This window comes from Zalophus californianus, chromosome 9 (genome assembly GCF_009762305.2).
Source record: "Zalophus californianus isolate mZalCal1 chromosome 9, mZalCal1.pri.v2, whole genome shotgun sequence".
NCBI lineage: Eukaryota > Metazoa > Chordata > Mammalia > Carnivora > Otariidae > Zalophus > Zalophus californianus.
In genome coordinates this window covers 118,988,973-119,013,516 of record NC_045603.1, presented here as the reverse complement: position 1 = coordinate 119,013,516, position 24,544 = coordinate 118,988,973, and the positions used below count along the sequence as shown (strand labels likewise).

Genomic DNA, 24,544 nt, shown 5'->3' with positions numbered 1-24,544 from the left:
TGTATATAATACAACAGATGTATGATTTCATATTTTAAGAGATTTTTTTAAAGTTTTATTTATTTATTTTAGAGAGAGAGCTCCAGCTGGTCGGGGGCGGGGAGGGGCAGAGGGAGAAGGAGAAAGAGGCAGAGAGGCAGACTCCCTGCTGAGCACAGAGCCAGATGCAGGGCTCCATCCCAGGATCCTGAGATCATGACCTGAGCCAAAACCAAGTCCGAGGCTAACCAGCTGAGCCACCAGGCGCCCCAAGAGATATTTTTAAAATATAAAAATATGTGCAAATTTATCCATGCAAAAACTGTCAAAGTTGGTGATATAGTATGTTCCAGTCTAACAAGCTGAAGGGCAATCATTGTCTCTTAAAATTAAAATAGATTTTTTTCTTGAGTTAGCATAATATAATTTGTCTGCCTATATGTAAGCTACACTTCATATGTATGTCACAGTGAAAGTAGCCCAGGGTAAAGAGGTTTGATACATTTATTTTTTTTTTGAAACTGCAAAATATATTTTGCCAAAAATAATTTTAGACATGTATTTATTTCTTAAATCAGACCCATTACTTGTTTGAATATTTTCATATATTTAATATGACAGAATAATAGCATTAGTTAAAACATGCTATTATGTCTGTTAGAATATCAGTTTGACCAAAACCATGGCAATAAAGGCAGTCCTTGACTAACGAACAGGTTGTGTTTTCCATTTGAAAGTCATTTTCATGTTATAATGGTAGGTTTTTTGAGTTAGCCAACAAAAGCCTTCTAACTTTATAATAAAAAATGACATTCTTGGTAGAGACTGAATTCTAACATGAAACTCAGGCAGCTAGGAATAACATGTCTCTCTCTCTCTCTCTCACGGCATGGGGCTAAAATTATCATATTTTCCCTCTCACCAGTCTCAGCAAAAACACAAACAGTTTCCTCCCTCAGCTTCCAGTCCCCCCACTTCACTTTCCTGAATCCTGTGTGAGACAGGCGGCGGGGGTTGCTCCTTATTCCATGGCGTCCATCAGGGACTGTGGCATTAGTCAGAGACAGGAAGATGGGAGGAGAAGGGCAAGGAGAGTTTTCTGTGGCATCTGTGCGATTTCAGCCTCAGCTGCAGAGACTACATGAACAGCACCTGCAGTGCTGGGGGACAGATGGGGCTCCGTCGGGCAGCAACTGCATGAGCTCTAATGGTGGCTGTTCTGTAAGGCAGGGACTCAGCAGATAGCCGCAGGATGAAGACAGTTGTGGGCAGAGGATGTTCCACCAACCCAGATTATGATACCAGTAGTCAACACTCACACAGCATTTACAATGTGCCAGGCACTGTTCTATATGCTATTTGTATATTGTCATTTAATGAGGTTGGTGCTATTATCGTTCCCTTTACACATAAGGCAACTGAGGTACAGAGCAGTTAAATGAGGTAGTAATCATTTGTATTGTGGAACCCTCATAAATTTATCTCATTCTGTATACTAATTCTGCCATATTGAATGAGACTTACTGAATGCATTTATAACCAAAAAAAGGGAAAATTAAAAATTTTCTTATGTTTTATTCTGTTTATACACCACAGAATTTGAGAACCAGTGGTGCTTTGTAACACATCTTTTGCAATTCCTGCAATTCCTCATTTTAAAAATAGGAATGAGCTCTGAAGGGATTAGGTTCCCTAATCAGTCATGCAGCTGGTTGGTAGAAGAGATGAGATCAGAGCTAGAATTATAACTGTAGCTTCTGGCTCATAGTGTAGGGGGCTTTCTATTCATCAGATCTTCTCCGATCCTTAACATTAGTGCACATACTAAGGTTCTCCTTCTAAGTGATTTTGGGGGAGAATGCAGCTCGTTTGGAAAGGAGAGTTATAATTGCCTGCGTATACTTATATTTTCTAATTTAATGTCTAGGTTTCTGTGACTTTTTTTCCTGTTTACTTTTGTTCTTAATTTCTATTACTCATTTTAATTGAGTATTTCCATCTTCCAATATGTGAGGAGTTTATAACCTGTGAAGCCCTCCAAATTGTTTGCAAAATTTTCCTGAGCAGGATTTATATATTGAATTTAATGAGTTTCTAAAGGAGTCTGTAACCCCAAAATATTGAGAATTACTGTTGTGTTTGAGCCAAATGCAGTGGCACTCAGACCTGTCAAGCCACACCCTGCGGGCTGGCCGGCCGGACTGTGACCAGTGCTAGACGAGAGTGCAGTCTGCAACCACGAAGCATAACACTGGAAAGAGTTTTGTTGTCTTGGCAGTTTCCAGTGAGTGTTTGGGTCTTACATGTGAGGAATGAACCTCCAAGAGCTTTCTTTTGGTTCCATGAATTGGGTGGAAAAAATTAAGCCATTATTGGACTGAACTCATTGTCTATTTGAAATACCTGATGACATGGATAAACACATGGCATCCCGAACTGCTTGTGGAGTTCCTTTTTTGTTAATACAGCCAATACATTAATAGCTAGTGCTTCACTTTGCATACATGTCCAAGGTGACATGGGATAAAATATGAGCACGTAGTTATTTGCCTAAATCAAAAGGCATGTTTCCAGACGAATATGTAAATAAATGTACCTCTGCTGCTGCATGGTTAAATCATCTTTGGGCTGTTTTTAAAATAACTGATTTTTCTTTAGAAATGTGTATCTTCACATGACTTTCATGTACCCAATGATGTCACTATGTTCATAGAGGATGAACCAACAAAATGTTCCAGTAGAATGCCAGGTGCTAAAAGGATTGCTATGAGAGCAAACAAATCTTGCTTTTTCTTCCTTTTCTTTTTTTCTGAAGTTACTGAGTTACATGCCTTTGCCAAGCCTGGGTCCTTCCAGACAGGCACTTAAATTACTTTGTTAAACCTTTTTATCAAAATGGAGCTGCTGTCTCCTTTACCTGCCAGTTTGTATTTAGTTTGATGAGGCTGTATTACAGAGACTCATTTAATGAAGTCAGCTAAAGAGAGAGTTCATCATGATCCTCGAAGCTCAGACTTTACATTATTACGACAATCTGAAGAGCTTGCCATCTTAAGAAATGGTTGATGTAAAAGAGTATACCAGGTCAAAAATAAATTAGAGGGTCAGTACTATGCAACTCAAACCTGCAAATAAGAATGCAATGAAAACGGATCACTTGAAGGTGCTCCAGGAAGTGAAGGTGCTGGCAGTACTGGAACAATCTAAAATTGTAGGTGTCACACTGTTTAGCGAGAGTGAATTTATGTGGACCAACCACAAGTCAGAGTTTCTACTCAGCTGCCATATATGGGAGTCTGTTGAGAGAGAAGGGGACAGAGAGCAATATTGTTTTTAAAGTGTTGAAAATAGCAGCTTATCCCTTATTTTTATTATTTTTACTGATTTAACCGCAAGAAAAGAAAGATTTTGGGGGGGAGCAATTTGGTGTCAAAAAGCAGAATAACAAATCGATCAGGTATGCCACCGGTTTATAAGAGCTGTCAGTGAAGCTGAATCATCCGGTAAGCCAAGAGAAAATGGTTTAGTGGATAGATGTACTAGATATATCAGATTTGGCTAAATTCATATCAAGAAGGGCATTTCAAAAAAAAAAAAAAAGGCATTTCACGGCACAGAGAATCCTCTGACGAGAACTTTGGACTTGTTAGGACAGATCAAGGGGTGATGGCACACACAGATGCAGCATGCTGGCTTCTCCCTGTAGGAGTAGGTCCTTCCTGCTCAGAAGAGGAGCAGAGAGCACATGGAGCATGAATGTTCCTGGCGTATTATTTTGTATACTGAATGGAGAATGAACTTGGAGATCTAAAAGGCCAGAAATATTTTGCATCAAGCATGTAAAAATAGACTGGCATGGCCTTCTCATTTTGGAAAAATAGAGCCTGGACTCCTCACAGTGAGAAGAGAATAGAAACAGCTCTTCCAGAGGGTACCCAACTATGTAGTTTGCTAAAACACCTGGAAGGATCTGAGTATTAGGCCTTAACTTGGTTAATTCCCTGTCAAGGTGATACTTCTGTTTTTTTAACAAATGTTGACTGAAAAATAATGTCCTCCCCTTTGGGACACTACACTTTCCAGAAGCTCTACTATTCTTTTGTACTTCAAGCTTATTCACATACATAGGGCTAGTTGTAAATTTGCTGGCCCTCTTTAGCCATTTTGAACAGAAATAGAGAGCAGAAGTTTTGGTGGCTTGAAAGTCAAGTATACCCAGTGGTTAATGAGGAAAAATTCATCCAGAGACCATCCGCCTTAGCTGCTGTAGAGCGAAATTTTCCAAAATTCTGGTAATGCTAATTTTGGCTTACAAGCAAAAATAATTGACCAAGAAGAGAAACTACAAAAACTAAATTCGTACCTATGCCTTATTTCTCAGAAAACAGGGGTTAAGGATGGCAGGAGAGAAGTAGGGGCAAACCTGCCTGGACTTAGTCTCACATAAATAATATAAAAGTGAACTTTAAAAAAAATCAGTATGTTTATCTTACATCATTTTTGGCATCTCTGATAAGAAAATGGAATGCAAACAATTTATATTCATTGAAAAGCCTGGGGATAATTCTCATGTGCATTCTGTACAAGTTTTATTAAAATCAAAATTTTAAAATACTCTTCCCAACAAAGCAAAACAACAAAGAATTTCTACTATATAATAAACAAATGTAGGACACAGTAACTTGAATTTACTGATTATGTTCTAGGCATATTTTGCATTTTTCTGGTGTTTTGGAAGCTCAGTGATCAAGGAGCAGAAGCCAGAGTCTGTCTAGGGGCAGATAGACCTGGGCAAGCCACCTGGTCCCACCATTCACTTGCTGTGTGATTTTGAGCCTCAATTTCCTTTTTTTAATTTTTTTTTTTTTTAGATTTTATTTATGTGAGAGAGAGAGAAAGAGAGAGAGAGAGCACAAGAGGGGGGAGGGTCAGAAGGAGAAGCAGACTCCCAGCTGAGCAGGGAGCCCAATGTGGGACTCTATCCCGGGGCTCCGGGATCATGACCTGAGCCGAAGGCAGTCATTTAACCAACTGAGCCACCCAGGCGCCCTGAGCCTCAATTTCTTTATCTGTAAAATTAGGTAATAATAAAGCCTACCTCATAAGGGACTATTTCAACAACATCACCATTATTATTATTTTTAATAAACATTAATATTCTGTGTCTCCTTTTGTAGATGATGTTAAAAAATTGTTAAGGGAGTTAGATGTCATGAATTCCATCATTGCTCAGCTTGCTCCAGAAGGTAACTTTCCATCGTACATCTGTTTCAAAAGTGGGGCTGGTTTATTTTTCACATTGGGTTGAACTACTCATCGAAAATAGTTTATGTAGTATCAGTTGTGAATTGTCATTAAAATCTCTCAAACCAAGATGGGTTCCAACCAAGTAAGATTTGTGAAGCTTTGGTTTTCAAAACATGTTTTAAAGTAATGTTTGAGTAAGCCTTTTGCATACTTGTGTTGTTTAACTCTGATGTGCAGAGGAAGTGGTTATCCATGAGTTTGCCAGTCTTTGCCTGGCGAACATGTCTGCAGAGTATACCGGCAAAGTGCAAATATTTGAGCATGGTGGGTTAGAGCCACTCATCAGACTGCTGGCCAGCCCAGACCCTGACGTGAAGAAGAACTCTATTGAGTGCATTTACAACTTGGTCCAGGTGAGGATAATTTCTAAAAGTGTATTTTGACCATACCTATTTATAGAATTTATTTCAGGATTGCTTTGCTATTTAGGGTCTTTTGTGGTTCCATACAAATTTTAGGATTGTTTGTTCTAGCTCTGTGAAAAATGCTGTTGGTCTTTTGATAAGGATTGTATTAAATGTGTAGATTGCTTTGGGTAGTATAGACTTTGTTCTTCCAATCCATGAGTATGGGATGTCTTTCCTTTTCTTTATGTCCTCTTCAATTTCTTTCAGTGTTTTATACTTTTCAGAGTACAGGTCTATGAAAGGGCATTTTAGAAGTGTATTTAAATTTTGAAAGAATAGAATGGCTTGCAAATTAAGGCAGGATTATACTAGATGAATGTATTTCTTCTTTTTTTTTTAAGATTGTATTTATTTGTTTGAGAGAGGGAATGAGAGAGAGAGAGAGAGAGAGCATGAGAGGGGGGAGGGTCAGAGGGAGCAGCAGACTCCCTGCTGAGCAGGGAGCCCGATGCAGGACTCGATCCCGGGACTCCAGGATCATGACCTGAGCCGAAGGCAGTTGCTTAACCAACTGAGCCACCCAGGCGCCCTGAATGTATTTCTTCTGAAAAAGGATATCTAATATATTGAACTAAGTTTGACTCGGGCAGTTATTTATTGACCTAACCTTGGTGATCTAAGCACATTGGGTGCAATATATGCCTTATTCAGTGTACCAACAGTTTGGGTTAGACTTATTTATTGGTGAAGACCCAGTGAGTTGAATACACCGAACAGAACTCATTGTTCACAATTGGAAGATGCTGTCACTGAACTGTCTTCCTTTGTTACGGAAAGAAACAGCCTCCCTTGGCCTCTTCCCCTCTGTGCTGTTCTGTGTCCCTGCCCCTGCTGCAGCCCCACAAGACACACACACTCACACCCATAGCAGGTCAGCTCCCTGACACTGGACAGCCTTCTCTGCTTCTTTCCCTGCTCAGGTTCCTGAACAGTTCCCACACACACTTGATAAGCTTTAGATCAACTGAAGATACAAAAACACCATCTTAAATAGCCAGCAGTGGAGTATAAAAGGAAGAGAGAGTGAAAATGAGGCCTCCGTTTCATGGAGAGGCAATGAGCTTGTGCCCAAAGACAGCAAAGCATACCTACATTCCTGGCCTTAGAAGTTATTGCCACATGGCTGGGCACTCACTGGCTTCTGCCCTTGCTCTTGCCTGAGGGAGACATGCTGAAGGAAGCTCAGCTGTTTACCTTCTCTCAGCCCATAGGCCTAAATAACCCTGTCAATGTGTTAGTGTCTTTCATCTCAAGACTCCTCATAGCTTTTATTTCCCTGTATTTTTTTTATCAAACAGAAATGAAAAGCTTGCCTTCACTATTCTTCAGAACAGAAGTATACTAGTTAATAACAGTATATTAATTTCCTTGGTTTACAACTTCATCATTGCAATCTCTCCCTCTGTTGTGTCTCATCTTCTTTTAAAGATACCATTCTTGGGGCGCCTGGGTGGCTCAGTCGTTAAGCGTCTGCTTTCGGCTCAGGTCATGATCCCAGGGTCCTGGGATCAAGCCCCGCATCGGGCTCCCTGCTCTGCGGGGAGCCTGCTTCTCCCTCTCCCACTCCCCCTGCTTGTGTTCCTTCTCTCGCTGTATCTCTCTCTGTCAAATAAATAAAATCTTAAAAAAAAAATAAAGACACCACTCTTATGAAGACACCATTAAGTACCCACCCTACTCCACTATGAACTTATCTTAACTAATGACATCTATAATGACCCTATTTCCAAATAAGGTCACATTTTGAGGGTTAGGACTTGCAACTTATATTTTGGGAGGGACACAATTCAACCTATAACAAATAGCAACCCACAATTTTTATATCTGTAGGAAGCATTCATTGAAGAATGGATAGAGAAACCTAAGTTAGTAGGGTTTTTCCACCTTTAATACTATTTTACATTTATGATGTTTTGCTTTTAAGTGTCATGATTTAGCAGTCAGAGTTCAGGGGCTTTTCATGACTTTTTGCTCTGTTTTCTCCATTCCTGACCCCCGAGTAGCCCTCTCCCCACCACTCACACACACAAAATTATAGACACACACTGCGGAGCAACTCATCTAGACTCTAATGACCCCTTGATATTGTAAATGTCTTAAATAAAGGTCATGTGTCTGAACTAAACCTGATAAAAATTTGTGTGCACAGGGTCTGCCAACAGCATTGAGTGCATGTAAGCATTTCATAAACATTCCATTTGAATAAAGATAATAAGGAATTGATGCCATCCTTTCGTTTTATCAAATACTATTTGAAACAAGGTACAGAGTGTGAAAAGAATTTGATTATGCACAGATTTATTGTAATGCTATTTGTAATAAAAGGAATTTGCCAGATAATAAAGAAACAATAAAAACTGCAGAAGTCATAGATCACATCTATTTCCTGTTATTGACAATGTCTGCAGAGTTAGAATCAATATTTAGGTGTTGTCAGTTGAAAGTTTGCTTATTTTTTGTGTGAGGTATTTTGGAAGGGAATCTGGAATAAAAGATGGGAAATTTATAACTTATAATGTCCTTTGTTAGAAGATAGAGTTTTCCATTCTTGAGACTAACTATATTTTGCTTTAAAAGTTACTTATTTGATCATTTGTATTTCATGGCAGGATTTTCAGTGTCGAGCTACACTTCAAGAACTAAATGCAGTCCCCCCTATATTAGATCTCTTGAAGTCAGAATATCCAATTATTCAATTGTTGGCTCTCAAAACCTTAGGTGTTATTACAAATGATAAGGAGGCACGGGCTATGCTAAGGGACAATCAAGGAATGGACCACCTTATTAAAATCCTAGAAACTAAGGTATTTGTAACTTTCATTCAACTCTCTACAAGGAAATGTGTCTCTTCTAAATGTTGTTATAAAATATGAATTATAGAATATTTTTTTAAAATGAAATTTTAATATATTTAGGCATAGTACTAAGTATAATGGACTAATTTGCTTATTGCTACATTGTTTATCAGCATGATTAAATCAGATTTATGATAGAGGCCATTATAAAATAATTTTGTTATCTTCTGGTTTAGAAATTTAAGATTTTTAAATTCTTGTTTAGGATCTTGTTTATGATTTCCTGAAATACCTAGAATTAGTCTTTTAGGCTTTATCGGCCATAGTTTTCTCAAAGGAAAAGTAAGAAGAGTGACTTACTCCTCATTGTGGAGAGTAATCAGCTTTACTCAGTCTATTGACTTAAATATAATTTTCATCTAAAGAAATACTTTCACAGAAACATCTAGAATAATGTTTGACCAAATACATGGATACCTTGGCCTAGCCAAGTTAAAACATGAAAATTAATCATCATAAGTTCATCACTTATAAATTTGGCACTCATACACATCTCCTTGAATCATACTCAGTCTCCAAATAAAGGCAGTAGCAAGGTCCTACTTCTGCCTGGAATGATATAACTGTCCTGTGTACAACCAAAACATACTAACCCTTTCTCCAGACAGGATGCAATGATGTTTACTCTTCTCCTTGATATTCTGTAACTTAAACACTATGATGTAAAATTAATGCTAATTTTTAAAGTTAGTACATCTTATGTTACCTAAGGGGATAAGAAAGGGGGAAAAAAACAACGATATTTCATAATACACACATACACACTTATTTTTAACAAAATAAGGAAGAAATACTCATGGCAGTTACAACCCTTTTGTCTATAGGTGGCCACATGGTGGTAGTTGGTATTTATAACTAACTTTCCTTCAATACACATTCCATATTCCCTTTGCCCTCAGCAAGCACTTTAGCTGCATGTGATTCTTTACCTGGTAGGGTAATCCATGTCTTCATTCCTGAGGGTCTGGGCCATTAGTAGTCCTGCCTGGATTGGGTAATTGTAGTTTTCCATTGACCTTAATCACAAGGCATGGTAATACTAACAGACACCCTAAGGACTTCCTATATTCTAGATATAGTCTTCTTACCTCTACTGTGGAGTAGCAGTCCAATTTCCCCTTGGTAACTGGGATCAGTCACCCCAGCAGGACTGTAACTCCCTTCTTTGCCTGCTTTAGAGGCATGGGGAGGCCAAAGTGGCTGGGTGGCAGTTTTAACTTCCAGTACAGTGGAATCATTGTTGTGTCTCTTGGTGGAAGCATTCTCCCCTTTGGAACTAAGACCTCTAGGCCAGCAGAGCATAAGGTCTGGGAGTCAGGAAGCAAAAATGTTGCTAGTGGGTCCCTAGGGGTAATCATGAGTGCTGTCACACTCACATCCACCCCTTGATTCTGGGACCCGCCATCACTGGCTATGGGAGAAACGGCACCATATATTGGATGCTGATTCGGAACATAATAACCTCGTGGAGAACCTTGCCCAGGCCCCTGCAAGGTATTGCCACTTTGCTGACACGGTAACTAAGTCTTCAAAAGGCCATTCTGTCAAGCCAGTTGCTTCAGGATGGCGGGCATCATGGTAAGACAGGGAATTCCATGAGCATCCTTCCTGTGTTCCTCTCACTTTAAGGATTCCCACTTTAAACATCTCGCTGTTCCAGCAAGGCTGCAGTTTTCCACAGCGATGGGGATTCGGGAGATTCCTCAGGCAAGAGGGCCACAAACTTACAATACTTCCTCTACCCCAGGAGATTTTAAGGAATACACTTTTCTTCAGCTTCTGTCTGCTTTTTCAAAGAATATTTTCTTCAGATTTTAAAATTGTTATTGGTAGAAGTTTGTATGAGCAACTTCACTTTGGCTACCATTACTGGAAATGTCCAGTAATTATCTTTTATCTGTGGAACATTTTGGAGTAGGGGAAACAAGAAGAGATGGGGCAAATTGTGAGGGAGAGCGATGTTATGATCATAAACAAAACTGTTTCCTTGGACATCTGTCACAACAAAGTTAACAGCATTACGTTCTGACTGACCTTTGTCTTATAGTGAAATTTGGGAAGTATCAATCTCTTTTATTACAATTTTCTAAAGTTGTGTTTGCTTTTATTATTAGGAATTGAATGACCTTCATATAGAAGCACTTTCTGTGATAGCAAATTGCCTTGAAGATATGGATACTTTGGTGCTCATTCAGCAGACGGGGGGTCTTAAGAAGCTCCTCTCATTTGCAGAAAACTCTACAATTCCTGATATTCAGAAGAATGCAGCAAAAGCAATAACTAAAGCAGCTTATGATCGTATGTCTTATTTTATATAAACTAAGCACACATACTTCCTCTTTTATTCTTGATTTTGATTAGTACTAATAAGCACTAGAGTATTTGTCTGCTTTTAAATGGTCATCTGAGAATAGCGCCATATTTACTATTTGGGGCCAAAATTCATCCTAATGCCAATGAGTAAAAGTAGAGATTGCTTTGTCAGGGATATAATAAACTCTATGATTTAATTACTTTTTAAAGTAATTCATTCATAAATTAAGTTTTTAAGCCTTTATTTCTCTTGATTTTGAAATTTTACAGAATCCATGCATTGTTTGTGATCCTGAAAACATTGTTTCGATATGGAATGATATCTATACAGTAATTTCAACTTCAGCTGGAGACTAGCAGAGCCATGTGATATAGCTGTGAAAAATAATATGCTCATACTATATACATAATACAATTTTCATTTCAGTGGCAAGCTATGTTGACATAAATCTGTAAAATATGAGAGATTAATTACATCACAAGCACTGAAGATGAAATTATAGTTTTAATTTATGTATATTTGGAGTATTTTATTTAATAAAAGAAGTGATTTTATTTCCCCCTTCCACATCACTCCTCTTATAAATGATGACAGTTTTGACTAGGTTTAAGTGATTTATATTCCAAACATATATACTCACATCTGTATATATGTCTGTGTGTATATTATGGGAAACATTTCCTTCTCAATCCATACTGATTTCTTCAAGGCAGAGTTTTATTGCAGTAAGTCGAGTTTCACCATCCAGCACATAGTTAACATAGAGGGAAGTTGCCAAATCTAAACAGGCTGTAAAATTAAAGTTTTTAATACTAGAAAAAGTTGCTTGATTCAGTATTCTGTCATATGGAATTTAGACCTTGTCAAACCTGATCAGTTCTGTTTTCCAACTTTCTCAGGACTTCTTAGCTATTTGAGACCAAAAGAAAGGGCAATGGCAAGACACGGACAATATCAGACCTAAAATTTTTGCAATTTCTCTTTTGTCTAATGTGGTTGGACCATTTCAAGATGGTCGCAGCCCCTCTTGGGATAGTGAGTTTCATGAGTTTATTACTCATCATGTGATGTAGCAGTGGGAAGAGCACTGGGTGGAGAGTCCCTGGTGGTCCAGTTCTACTGCTAGTCCCACTACTGGCACTGCGATGACCTAGGTTGTGACTATGAGTGAACCACAGCTTCTCTGGACCTATTTATTAATGATTTATTGAGCCCCCACTCTGTGTCAATAAACCCAGAACAGGCAAGGAAACAGGTGATCACACTGTAGTGTTAAATGAGCTTGATGCTAGAAGAACAGGATCACTTGCGGGGCCACCTAATGTCAACTTGGATCAGATAGATCTTCCTGACATAGGTGATTTACAAGCTAGGACCTGAAGTAAATAATAGAAATTGGCTGGGCAAAGAAGGTCGTGGTGGGATGGGGAAGGATCACCAGTGCTCCAAGGAGAAGGAACGGTGTACAAAGGCCAGAGGAGAGACAGAGCATGGTAAATTCCAGAACTGAAAATTTTCAGAATGGCTAGTGAATATAATGCAGCAGAAAACTGAAAGTGAAAGCTGAAGAAGTAATGAGGAGCCAGATGCAAATGGGTGATAGAGGCCAAGTTAAGGACTTTGGACCTTATTTTGATGGCAACAAAGAGCCACTGAAGTGGCTTAGAGAGGTGAGGGACCATTACAGATACTCACTTTTTAAAGAAAGAAGCCTCTTGCTGCAAAGTGGAGGAGATATTAGAAGTGTGCAGGACCAGACCCAGAAAAGACCAGGAAGGGGATTGCTGTGGTAATCTAGGTGGAAGGTGAAAGTATCCTGAAACAGACATTTGCAAGGAGGACCACCAGCACAGTGCTTGGCACATTGGGAGGGCCCATAAGTGTTTGTTGATTGACTACATGGGTTGGAGGAGGAAGAAGGTGATGCCAAGAATAAGGCCAGGTTTCTGGCTGGGACGGCTGGAGGTCGAATGGTGCCATTCACAGAAATGGGGAACTCAAGAAGAGGAGCTGGTTTTGATGAAAGGAAAAGAAATGAGTTCTATTCTTTCAAAAATGTTGGTAAAAGGGGTGCCTGGCTGGCTCAGTTGGTGGAGCATTGTGACTCTTGATCCTCAGGGTCTTGAGTTCAAGCCCCATGTTGGGTGTAGAGATTATAAATAAACTTTAAAATAAATAAATTAATTTATTTATTTATTTATTTATTAATTAGAAATTATGGTAAAATACACATATAATATTAAGTTTACTGTCTTAACCAATTTTAAGCTCAGTGGCATTAAGTACATTCATGTTTTTGTGCCACCATCACCAACATCTGTCTCCAGAACTCTTTTCATCTTGCCAAAGAGACACCCTGTACCTGTGGAACAACAAACTCCCCACTTCTCCCTCCTTGCAGTCCCTGACAACCACCATCCTCTCTGTCTCTATGATTTTGACTATTTTAAGTCCTTATATGGGGGAACCATACAATATTTGTCCTTTTGTGACTGGCTTATTTCACTTTGCGTGACTTATTCTCAGGTTCATCCATGTTCTAGCATACATCAGAATTTCCTTCCTTTTTAAGGCTGACGAGTGTTCCATAGTATTGTATATATCACATTTTGTTGATCTATTTGTCTATTAATGGACACTTGGGTTGCTTCCACTTTTTGGCTACCGTGAATAATGCTGCTATGAACATGCATATACAAATAGCTTTTCAAGACCCTGTTTTCAGTTCTTTGGGGTATACTGACTGGACTCGTTGGATCATATGGTAATTCTGTGTTAAATATGTTGAGGAGCTGACATACCGTTTTCCATAGCAGCTGCACTATTTTACATTCCCATCAACAGGACACAAGGGTTCCAATTTCTCTACATTCTCACCAATACTTGCTATGTTGTTTATTTAATTAGTTAGTCAATAGCCATGCTAATGAGTATGAGGTGGTATTTCATTGTGTTTTGATTTGTACTTCTCTAATGATTAGTGATGTTGAGCATTTTTTCCATGTGCTATTGTCCATTTGTTTCTCTTCTTTGGAAAAATATCTACTTAAATCCTTTGCCCATTTTTTAACCACGTTGGTTTTTTTTGTTGTTGTTTTGTTGTTGTTGTTATTATTGAGTTGTAGGAGATCTTTATATATTCCGTGGGTAGTAACTCCTTGTCAGATGTATGATTTGCAAATATTTTCCCCCATTCCATGGGTTGCCTTTTCACTCTATTGATTGTGTCCTTTGATGCACAGTTTCTAATTCTGATGTAATCCAATTTATTTTTTCTTTTGTTTCCTGTACTTTTGGTGTTATATCCAAGAAATCATTAACAAATCTGATGTCAGGAAAATTTTCCCCTGTTTTTGTCCAAGCATTTTATAGTTTTATCTCTAATGTTTAGGTCTTTGATCCATTTTGAGTTGTTTTTGTATACGGTGTAAGTTAAAGATCCAACTTCCTTCTTTTGCAAGTGGAAATCCAGTTTCCTAGCACCATTTGTTGAAATCCATTCTTTATTTGTAATACAAAGAAACTCAACCAGACAGTCTTTAAATTCCATCTGGCACTTTATGTTTTATGAATCTACTTCCTTATGTTAGTTCTAAAATGACTATATTCCAGTTCCAAATCGTGTCTCCTCACTATTTTAGAATCAAATGACTAAGTCTGTATTTATTACATCTATGTCATTTGTGATTTTTTTCATGTTTCCTTTAACCATCATTTTTCCAGACTGAAGAATCTATATTTTACTTAGTCTTTCCCCATATATCACGTCTGTAGGCTATCCTATAATCATCCTCTTACTTTTTCTGGACTTTCTCTTGTTCACAATACCCTCTTTGAAGTAGGGTGATATGTATTATGAACAGCATTTTAAAAACATGCACTGTCATTTTATGTAATATAAAAATATCTTATGATTATTTTTAATTTCAGTTTTATGAAGCAAGTATTTTAATCAGCCTTTTGACCATGTCGGCAAACTGAGCTAACACTTTGAGGGAAAGACCTACAGTGAACCCCAGATCCCATTTCTCCATCAGGACCCAGAGTTCAAAGTCTTCCATTTTAAATTCTAACATTTTTTGATTTGTAGTTAAAAAATGCAAATTTTGCTTTGGAAATAATATTGCATTTTCCCTGAGGTCTAGGAAATAATCAGTGTATACTAGTCTTCTATGAAATCTTGAAAAGGTATGTTCTTTGCTTACTAAACAAATATTTATTCTATGCATGCTATATGCAAGGCACTGTTCTAGAAGATAAAGGTAAACAATGAATAAAATAAGTGGATAAATATTTGTTGAATAGAAAAAAGATGTATTTCCAGTGGAATGTAGAGTTTGATATTTGCCTTTTAGCTCAGCTTTATAAACTACATTGTACAGTTTTTGTCATCCTTATTTTTTATCTATCCTTTGATCTATCACAGAAGAAGAGTGGTATGTTAGAAGTTTCTCACTATGTTATTTCTGTTGATTTTTTCTTGTAATTTTATTTTAACTAACTTTGCTTTATTTAATGTTATTTTATATCAATTATTGATTTTTTTAAAAAAAATCTCATTTAATTGATTTTTAGCTTTAAATTCTAGTTTGATATTAAGATTGCCATTTATCATCAAATATGGTCTTGGCAAAAACCAGCTCTGTAATCTCCAGACGGTTTAAATAAAGAGACAAATGAAGGGACTACTTTCCAAAGTACAGTTAGGGTTAAGGGAACAAACAACGGATGGTGAGATCCCCACAGATTAGCAATATCTTATCTCCATCCCTTATCCTTAAGCATGTGACTTCTGCTTCTACCATTCTGCCAAAACAGTCCTTGTAGAATTTGACATTAACTTCCCAGCTCCTAAATCTTATAGACATGTCATTTAGCTAATTATTCTCTTCTATTTTATCTATTTACCTCCTTATGCTGTTTACATGGCCAGATTGACAATAACCACCTCCTCTGCCCTGCCTCCATTCTATATATACTGTGCTTTTTTTTCAACCCCTACCTATATTTCTTGTCTACCCCTTCTTATATCAACTCTTGCCTGCCTTGACTTCTCTCTGCCAGACCTAGCCAGATCGAGCATGCTTTATTTTATATTAATTAGTAACAATGGTAAACTCTAAAACTTAACAAGGATTCACAAAGTTATCTCCTAATATTTCTGTATTGAAAATACATAATTGTGAATTTTCAAAATAATTTTCCACATTTAGAAAATCGTAGAAGAGAGCACAGGCAGTAATTTCTCTGACATAAGCCGTAGCCACATTTTTCTGGATATGTCTCCTGAGGCAAGGAAAACAAAAGCAAAAATAAACTATTGGGGGACTACATCAAAATAGAAAGCTTCTGCACGGCGAAGGAAGCAATCAGCAAGACTAAAAGACAACCTACCAAATGAGAGAAGGTATTTGCCCTGTTAGAAAACTCCATTCATAAGCAGATTTTAACAAATACTGCTCTTTATCCTGTTATTAAGAACAATGTAACCATCAGGATTCGTTTATAACATTTCTTTTTTTTACTTTCCATCATCATCAAACATTTTTTGTAGATTAGGTAATGCATTGTCATTGCATGTCAGAAACACAGTTGAAACACACAAACACGTAACACACAACCTTGAAGTTTTGTTTGTTGAGTACTTTTTAACCTGTGTGCCCACCCCACCATAGAAAGCCCAGACCAGTATGCCTTTGACCTGGCGCCAGGCGGAGGAAGGTGTTAATTACCACATTGCCATGAGGTTTATGAACTGGCATTAACATCTCAGCAGGAGCAAAAGTGGTACAATAGCAACTTCCGAGAGTGGGTGAAGAAAGCATCATTACGTGCAGATTTATTTCCAGTTACAAAACCTCATGCTTTTTATTTTAGTGATACTGCACAAATGTTCTTTGTAAAGGACATTACTCTATTAGTCGCATAATTACCTTGCCATCTTTATTATCTGTGTAATTAAAACATAAATACTTTACTTCTTGGTGTAGCAATTCAATGAAGGTACTTGGTTAATATGTTAATTCATCTTTTAAATCGATTATAGCCACACTGCAGTCAGCACTTTTGAGGTTTGGTGAACACAGCTGGGTTTTGAGAACGCTCCCAGCAGGGCTGAGAAACTAATTGCCCACAGTACTTAGATTATTTTGAAAAATCTTTCCAGTAATGGCATATATAATGTTTTTTGAATGCAAAAACTGCATTACAACTGCATACTCCAAAGTTAGTCTTTACAAATTAATTCTTTTGGCCGATTTCCCTGGTAGAATTTACTCTCAGACTGTTCTGTTTAGTGAAGTTAATTTAGAGCTTGAGATTCAGGGAAGTCTTAATTATAAATCTAAGCATTTTAGGTCAGAGACTCTAGAAAACTTTCAGATCTTGTTTATTCAGGGATTACTAATCAGGACTACATATATTTTAAAACATTTCAAAAGCCACATACTTGAGATTTAACTATTAATCGCAACATTTTTATAAAACAATTCTGACCTGACTGAGTCCTAATTTTAAATGAAAGGAGCAAGGGATTAAAATGATAGGATTACAGGACATGGTTCATAATTGGTTTAAGACAAATGAACAGAAGTGGTAGTAATTTAGCTGGTGCCAGTTATGATCAGATTGCGGTGTATCCGATGAACAAAGGCCAAAAATGTTTGCAAAGATGGTGGCATCTGAATGTGATTCTGCTTCTGTGAGGGGGGCAATTTAAAAAACTCATTGTTGGAAGATAGAAATTGTATATTAACTTTAAAGTGGAAAACCAGTTTCGATAACTTCTCAGAATATTCCTGGAAAAACAAGTTAATTACAGTATATGTAAGTAATGAATTACTTCCACATGCAGATCTTATGTATGACCTAAATTAGTATCAGCAGTTTTTGCAGAGATTTTTATTCTAACAGAATAATCTCTTATGTATTCAACATCCTAAGAGCCTATATCACACATTCTTCTGTTTTAATCAAGAAAACTGTGTTTATGAAGGTCAATTCATGGAGAATCAACCCTAAGACAAAGTTTTTTGAAGGAACTGTAAATAAATTAGCAAAGAATTATTTGTAAGCTGTTGCTTTTCAAACTAGTCTCTGGTACCTCTTATGGCATTAAAATTGAATTTGGTTAATATACCTTTTCTCGAGACCATGTCTTTAATAAATAGTAACTTATTTAGAATTAACTATAGAACACAGAACAAAAAATTAGGTTTTAATGTTCTAATTTAGTTTAATGTAGTGTTTGCTTAGTACAGTAATGAGGTTGTCATTTATTTAAAAAATGAAACAAAATCAAGAGAAAAACATTAGGGAACAAAAAGAACATAAAAAATACTTGGGTTTTTCATTTAGTGTTCTATGATGGATTGAATATGGTATGTACTTAGAGTCATAATTTGATTTGTTTTCAAACAAAGAAAATCATGCTAATATATGTTTAGATTATATTGATGGTAATTTAGCAATTAAATATTTAATTTTTGCTACAACAGCATGTATGGTAACAAGGTAAAAAATGATTATGATTTTTTGATATAAGATTATAAATCCTTAAGACTTGGGATCATACTCTATTATTCCTTTTTCACTTCCTCCTCTCCTCTCTTTTTCTCTCAAGCATCCAGCATGCCAGTTTGTACACCTTAGGCATTCTTCAAATATTGAGTTTTGTATTTAAAGTGAACATCAAATCAACAGGGCTTCGTCCTTAGTGTGAAGAAAGCATTGTGAACACGGCACCACGCCAGGCCCCATGATTGGCGTTAAATAAGTTCTCTGTAAATCTGAAACTTGCCTTTTTCTTATTATAGAATTGTCATTTTTTTAAAAAGATTTATTTATTTATTTTAGAGAGACAGAGAGCACGAGCCGGAGGAACAGAGGGAGAGGGAGAGAGAATCTCAAGCAGATTCCGCACTGAGCGCAGAGCCTGATGCAGGGCTCGATTTCACAACCCTGAGATCATGACCTGAGCTGAAACCAAGAGTCAGAGGCTTAACCAACGAGGCTTAACACCCAGGCACCCCTAGAATTTTCTTTGCTGCATTATTGATATCATATTAGTGAAAAAATTCCAATATCCATAAGTCATTTTGCATAATCACTGTGTTCTAAAGGTTAAACAGGTGTATATTTTGTTTAGTTTTAAAGCTAAGAAATAGTTTGAATTCCTGTTATATTTTAGATGAGGAAGTAGTTACCCTTGCACAGTTTTTGCAGCAACATTCTGATTTTTTTTCCCTCTTGGTTTATGCAAGCTGAAAATAGAAAACTCTTTCACGAACAGGAGGTCGAAAAATGCCTTGTGGCCCTTTTGGGTTCTGAAAATGACGGAACGAAAATTGCTGCCTCCCAAGCTATTTCGGTGATGTGTGAGAATTCAGGCAGCAAAGAATTTTTCAATAATCAGGGTAAGCAAACCAGACAGACCCATTTTTAGGCCACCAAACTGTCGTTTACCTGGATGTTTATAGACCCACATCTTCCCTTTCGGTTTCTGCAGGGATTCCACAGTTAATTCAGTCGCTCAGGAGTGACAGTGAAGAAGTAAGGGAAGCCGCGGCCCTCGCCCTAGCTAATCTGACCACATGCAACACGGCGAATGCAAAGTGAGTACCAGACAACGTAACACTGCCTCGTTTGGGGCCACGCAACAGTCCAACATGTTCTGACTGTAATATTTTGGCTTTCAAGGCAGTGTACATATTCTGTCAGCTGTTCTATCTTGGATTATTCCTCAGAAACCCTCTTGTTTGGAAGATTCCAGAACAAACAGAACTGGAGAGTGCTGGAAATAGTAAAGACAACTTTATATAAACCTTTGATACATCTAGAAAAAATTTAAAAGATCCATTTTAAAACGACATAAACATTAGGCAAATCTAGAAACATTTTAAAAAGTCAATCTGAAACAACATAGTATGGGTAAATACTATGAGGAAAGATTAGAAAGGAATGCCCTCTGCATTCCAAACACTGTGGTACATGATCTGTATTTGTCATAAATTTTAATTATCTAGATAATCTGTTAACAAATGAGAAAACTGAGGCTCTGCAATTTACCTAATTTTCCTGGGTATACAAATTTATTAAAATATCTGAGCTGGAAATTAAACCCAGGTCTGCTGGCCTCCAGAATCTATGTTCTTTTCTCTATAGGAGACCACCTCATAAAAGAGTGAGAATTTCTTGAAGGCAACTTTCATGAATAAAATAATTATTTTCCCTCCCTATATCTCATTTGGCATGCTTATTAGTCAGGATTCTCTAGAGAAACAGAACCGATAGGACATAATATACATAGACATGGAGGTTTATTATAGGAATTGGCTTATGTGATTATGAAGGCCAAGAAGTTTCATGATCTGCCATCTGCAAACTGGGGAACCAGGAAAGATGGTGGTATAATTTAGTCTGAGTTTGAAGGCCTGAGAGCCAGGGGAGCCAGTGTCTCAGGGCAGGAAAAGATGAATGTCTCAGCTTAGGCAGAGAACAACTTCACCTTTCCACTTTCTTTGTTCTATTTGGACCCTCAATGGATTAGATGATGCCCACCCACTTTGGTGAGAGCAACCTTTGCTCAGTCTACTGATTCAAATGCTAAACTCTTCCAGAAACACCTTCACAGACACACTCAAAAATAATGTTTTACCAGCTACCTGGATATTGTTTAGCCCAGTCAGGTTGACACATAAAGTCCACCATCACAATACGTAAGTTATTAACTTTCGTATGTTATTCCTTTGTGGCATTGTGGCTAAAATTACTTTTTTAACTTGAAATAAATCTTCCTCCACCTCCCTCATATACTTAATCTATTTCTTACCCTTTCTTTCCCTTTCACTCCTCCCACACAAATATTTTACAAGTCCTTAATGCAATGACTAAAAATCTAACAATGCCTGATTCAAATTCAGCCAAAATGTATAAGCATCAGAACAAAATTGTGTTCCGTTAAAAGCTACAATCTTTGACACGGTAATTTCCAAAATTCAGGGTCATCATTATCTATATGAAAGCACACAAATTTCTAGAATATTGAGTCATAGTAAGTAGCAATTTGAAAATAGCATATTTAGTGATTGTTCCAGTATCGTTGGGCTGGTGCTAAAGTCTTATCAGTGACACTAAAACACTTCTATCTCAGGTGCATTTAGATTTATATATTACCTAAAACACTTTAACAGGCCTCCAGAGTGTATAGACATCGTAATTTGATGTGAGTTTGCCTGGCTTAGTTCATCTCACAGTTTTATATAAAATCATAGAAAATTAGGATGTTAAGTAGCTTCTAAAAGAGGCTGCCTCCAGATTTTCTCTTGCAATTTAATCATCTATTTCACAGAATTTTGTCATCTGACTCTAGGTTCCATTTTGTCAACATAGAAAGCTCAATTAACACTAAATGATGCCACACATCTCTATTTTTGTAATTTATTTTTTATAAATTTTCAATTGCAGTTATTTAATCTATAATATATTGTCCTTTCTGATTTTTTTTGTTTTTCAATTTGTGTTTGGTATGGGAAATGGGACATGAATAAAAGTGGTTTTATGGATGTCTTTTGAGGCCTGTATAGTTTTTACTTTGGACTTTTGAGCTAAAAGATATTGAAAATAAATATTTCTGAGGAGGAGATGGAGTCAGATTTGACATGTTTGCGCCAAATGCTGAGGACTGGAGTTGACAAAGATTCTATAGTCAATCAAAAGGAATGAAAACAAATAAGCCACATTGTCTATCCTTCTAGCAAGCCTCTTAGAGTATTAATTAGAACCACAACAGAAGAGACAGCAACCATGATTGATTATTTTTAATAAGAAGTGTTTCCTACTCAGATCATCTTTAAAAACATATTAGCTTAAACTCAGCGTTGGTGAGTATTTCTAGCATTACATTTTAGAAACGGGGCCTTAGATCACCTTTCCTCGCTGTGGGATAGGGGTTGGGGGCTGAGTCACGGCTCTGCTGCTGGGGTGGTGAGACTAGGGGATAGAAAGAACGTTGCTTTTCTGCCACACCTAAGTGGTAAAAGAAGGCAAAAAACCAGAACTAATGTCTTCCGGGTGCACTGGGTAGCTGTTGAGGTACCTGATAATTGCTAGCCTAATTAAAAAAAAAAATTGCAGTTAAGAACTGTGAATACTAATTTTGTTAGAAGACAACCCTTCTCTGACATTCATATCCCTATGTGCCTAAAATGGATTTCTAATTCTTTTTCTTTTTAAGATTTTATTTATTTATTTGACAGAGATAGAGTGAGAGAGGGAACACAAGCGGGGGAGTGGGAGAGGGAGAAGCAGGCTTCCCACGGAGCAGGGAGCCCGATGTGGGACTCAGTCCCAGGACCCCGGGATCATAACCCCAGCCGAAGGCAGATGCTTAACCAACTGAGCCACCAAGGCGCCCTGGATTTTTAATTCTTAAAGCCAGGGCACCTTCTAGAGTTGGAGGCCCATTTCATGAAATGAATATTCTCTGGTGTGTTATGATTACATTTAATGCTGATATAATTTCCTTTATGTAACAACAGATTTTTTGCCTGGCAAGTTGTGGGTAAATTAAAATTTTCTAAGTTAAAGGAAATAAAAAAACAACAACGGGGTGCCTGGGTGGCTCAGTTGTTAAATGTCTGCCTTTGGCTCAGGTCATGGTCCCAGGGTCCTGGGATCGAGTGCTGCATCGGGCTTCCTACTCCGCGGGAAGCCTGCTTCTCCCTCTCCCACTCCCCCTGCTTGTGTTCTCTCTCTGTGTCTCTGTCAAATAAAGAAATAAAATCTTAAAAAAAAAAAAAGTTAAAGGAAAAAAAATCAACCAGAGGAAGGAAAAATATACTTTGTGGTGACTTTTTTTGTAAAATTGATAAATGCTTTTAAAAAACAAAATATTTTTATAGTCTAAAAATAGAATTTTATACAGATTTATAATCTAAAATACCTATATTCAGATGTTCACACATCTTGCTTTCTTAAGAAAGAAAATACACTCATATGCAATAGAATGGTAAGATGATGAGCAATTTTGGTAGCAGTGATAAATAAATGGCCAGACCACCCATACCCCTTTCAACTTTATTTTTTTATTAAAGATTTTTATTTATTTATTTGAGAGAGAGAGAATGAGAGATAGAGAGCACGAGAGGGAAGAGGGTCAGAGGGAGAAGCAGACTCCCTGCTGAGCAGGGAGCCCGATGTGGGACTCGATCCCGGGACTCCAGGATCATGACCTGAGCCGAAGGCAGTTGCTTAACCAACTGAGCCACCCAGGCGCCCCCCCCCCCCTTTCAACTTTAATTATAAATATCACCTTAATTGGTGCCAAAAGATTTTGCCTCACTGGTATTCTCTGTGAATGAGGCTTCCTGGGGATGCTCAAGTTTTCTGTATCTTTGAAAATTCTTTATAATCAACAAAGCTTTTTAAAATTTGTAATGCATGTGAATTAAAATACTCTAAAATCCTTCCCTCCAACTTTTGAAGCTGATCATACTGTTATTAGACTTTTGGGGGAGGGTTATGGTTGCCATTTTGAGTTGATGGCCACCGTGTGCTCCAAGGTGGTGGTATCAGCACCCTATAGGGAGGGTGGATGCTTGCTGCACTCTGAGTGTGACCTTCTAGCTTCAGCGCCTCTTGGATGCTGATGCATTTTGTCGACTCCTTATTGGCAGGCTGTCAGTATCAATTTTCACTGCTGTCTGTAGATCTGATTGGCAGGACTGATCCTGCCAAAATTCTCTTCAAATGCCTTCCTTTCGGTCAGTTAAAAGCTTGGATACCAGGTAACCAAGCTTTATCAAATTTTATATAAAACCGTAAGTGAAGGCCTGAGACCTCTTCTCTTAAGTGGTGTTTTGGTCCTCAGAGACCATTTCTTCCTTCCTTCCATTCTCTCTTCCTTCGTCCCTCCCTCCCTTGTATCCTTCCTTCCTTCCTTCCTTCCTTCCTTCCTTCCTTCCTTCCTTCTTTTTTCTTTCTTTCTTTCTGATAGTGCTCATGTATATTATGGATATATGAAGTTTCCAGGTATTTGAGTTATAGACAATTGAGACTGTACTTAAAAAACAATAAATCTGACAGACACACATTCCTTTGCTCACAAATAAGCCAGATTCACAAAATCTGTTCTGGAAATATGTACAACTTCCAGTAGTATTTTGCCTCAGGCCTTATGGATGGACCAGTCTCTGTGCATGGAATGTTCTTCTAACCCCAGAATGCCCATGGCTCACTCGTCCTTCAAGTCTGTTCAAATGTCACCTTCTTAAAGAGACCCACCATGACCACATTGTTTACTGGTGCACCTACACACACTTTTTCTCAAACCTCTTTCCCTGCTGCCCCTTTTCCATAGCACTTACGATTTTCTAACATACTATGTAACTCACTCATTATGTTTGTTATTTATTTTCTGTCCCCAACCGTCCTCTGACCAGCACCCGTGAAGGAAGTGCCTTTGTCTGTTTAATTCGCTGATACCTACCAAGCATCTAGAATAGTGCCCATTGCAGAGTAGGCATTTGGGGGAAGTGGACTTAACCCAAAATACAATGGAAAGCAACAGGACAGTGAAAAAACAGGTCTGTCTGACATCAACCAATGCCCATAACTTCAAACAGAAAGCGATCATCTCTCTTGTTTTATGTGTTCATTTTTACATAATTGGAATCACAGAAGCA

At 37.7% G+C, this 24,544-nt stretch overlaps 1 protein-coding gene across 8 annotated transcripts in view; it reads left to right on the top strand.

The window, feature by feature from the left end:
• ARMC3 (armadillo repeat containing 3) overlaps positions 1 to 24,544 on the top strand; it is a 92,452-nt gene that overhangs the window by 25,519 nt on the left and 42,389 nt on the right. For 6 of the 8 annotated variants that reach the window (XM_027595700.2, XM_027595697.2, XM_027595695.2 and 3 more), the window contains 6 exons: positions 5,157 to 5,225; positions 5,464 to 5,639; positions 8,303 to 8,497; positions 10,663 to 10,846; positions 19,124 to 19,276; positions 19,369 to 19,474. In XM_027595700.2, the coding sequence (XP_027451501.1) occupies positions 5,157 to 5,225; positions 5,464 to 5,639; positions 8,303 to 8,497; positions 10,663 to 10,846; positions 19,124 to 19,276; positions 19,369 to 19,474 (883 nt within the window). The remainder of the gene's footprint in view (positions 1 to 5,156; positions 5,226 to 5,463; positions 5,640 to 8,302; positions 8,498 to 10,662; positions 10,847 to 19,123; positions 19,277 to 19,368; positions 19,475 to 24,544) is intronic. The other 2 variants (XM_027595699.2, XM_027595703.2) reach the window with 2 other exon arrangements.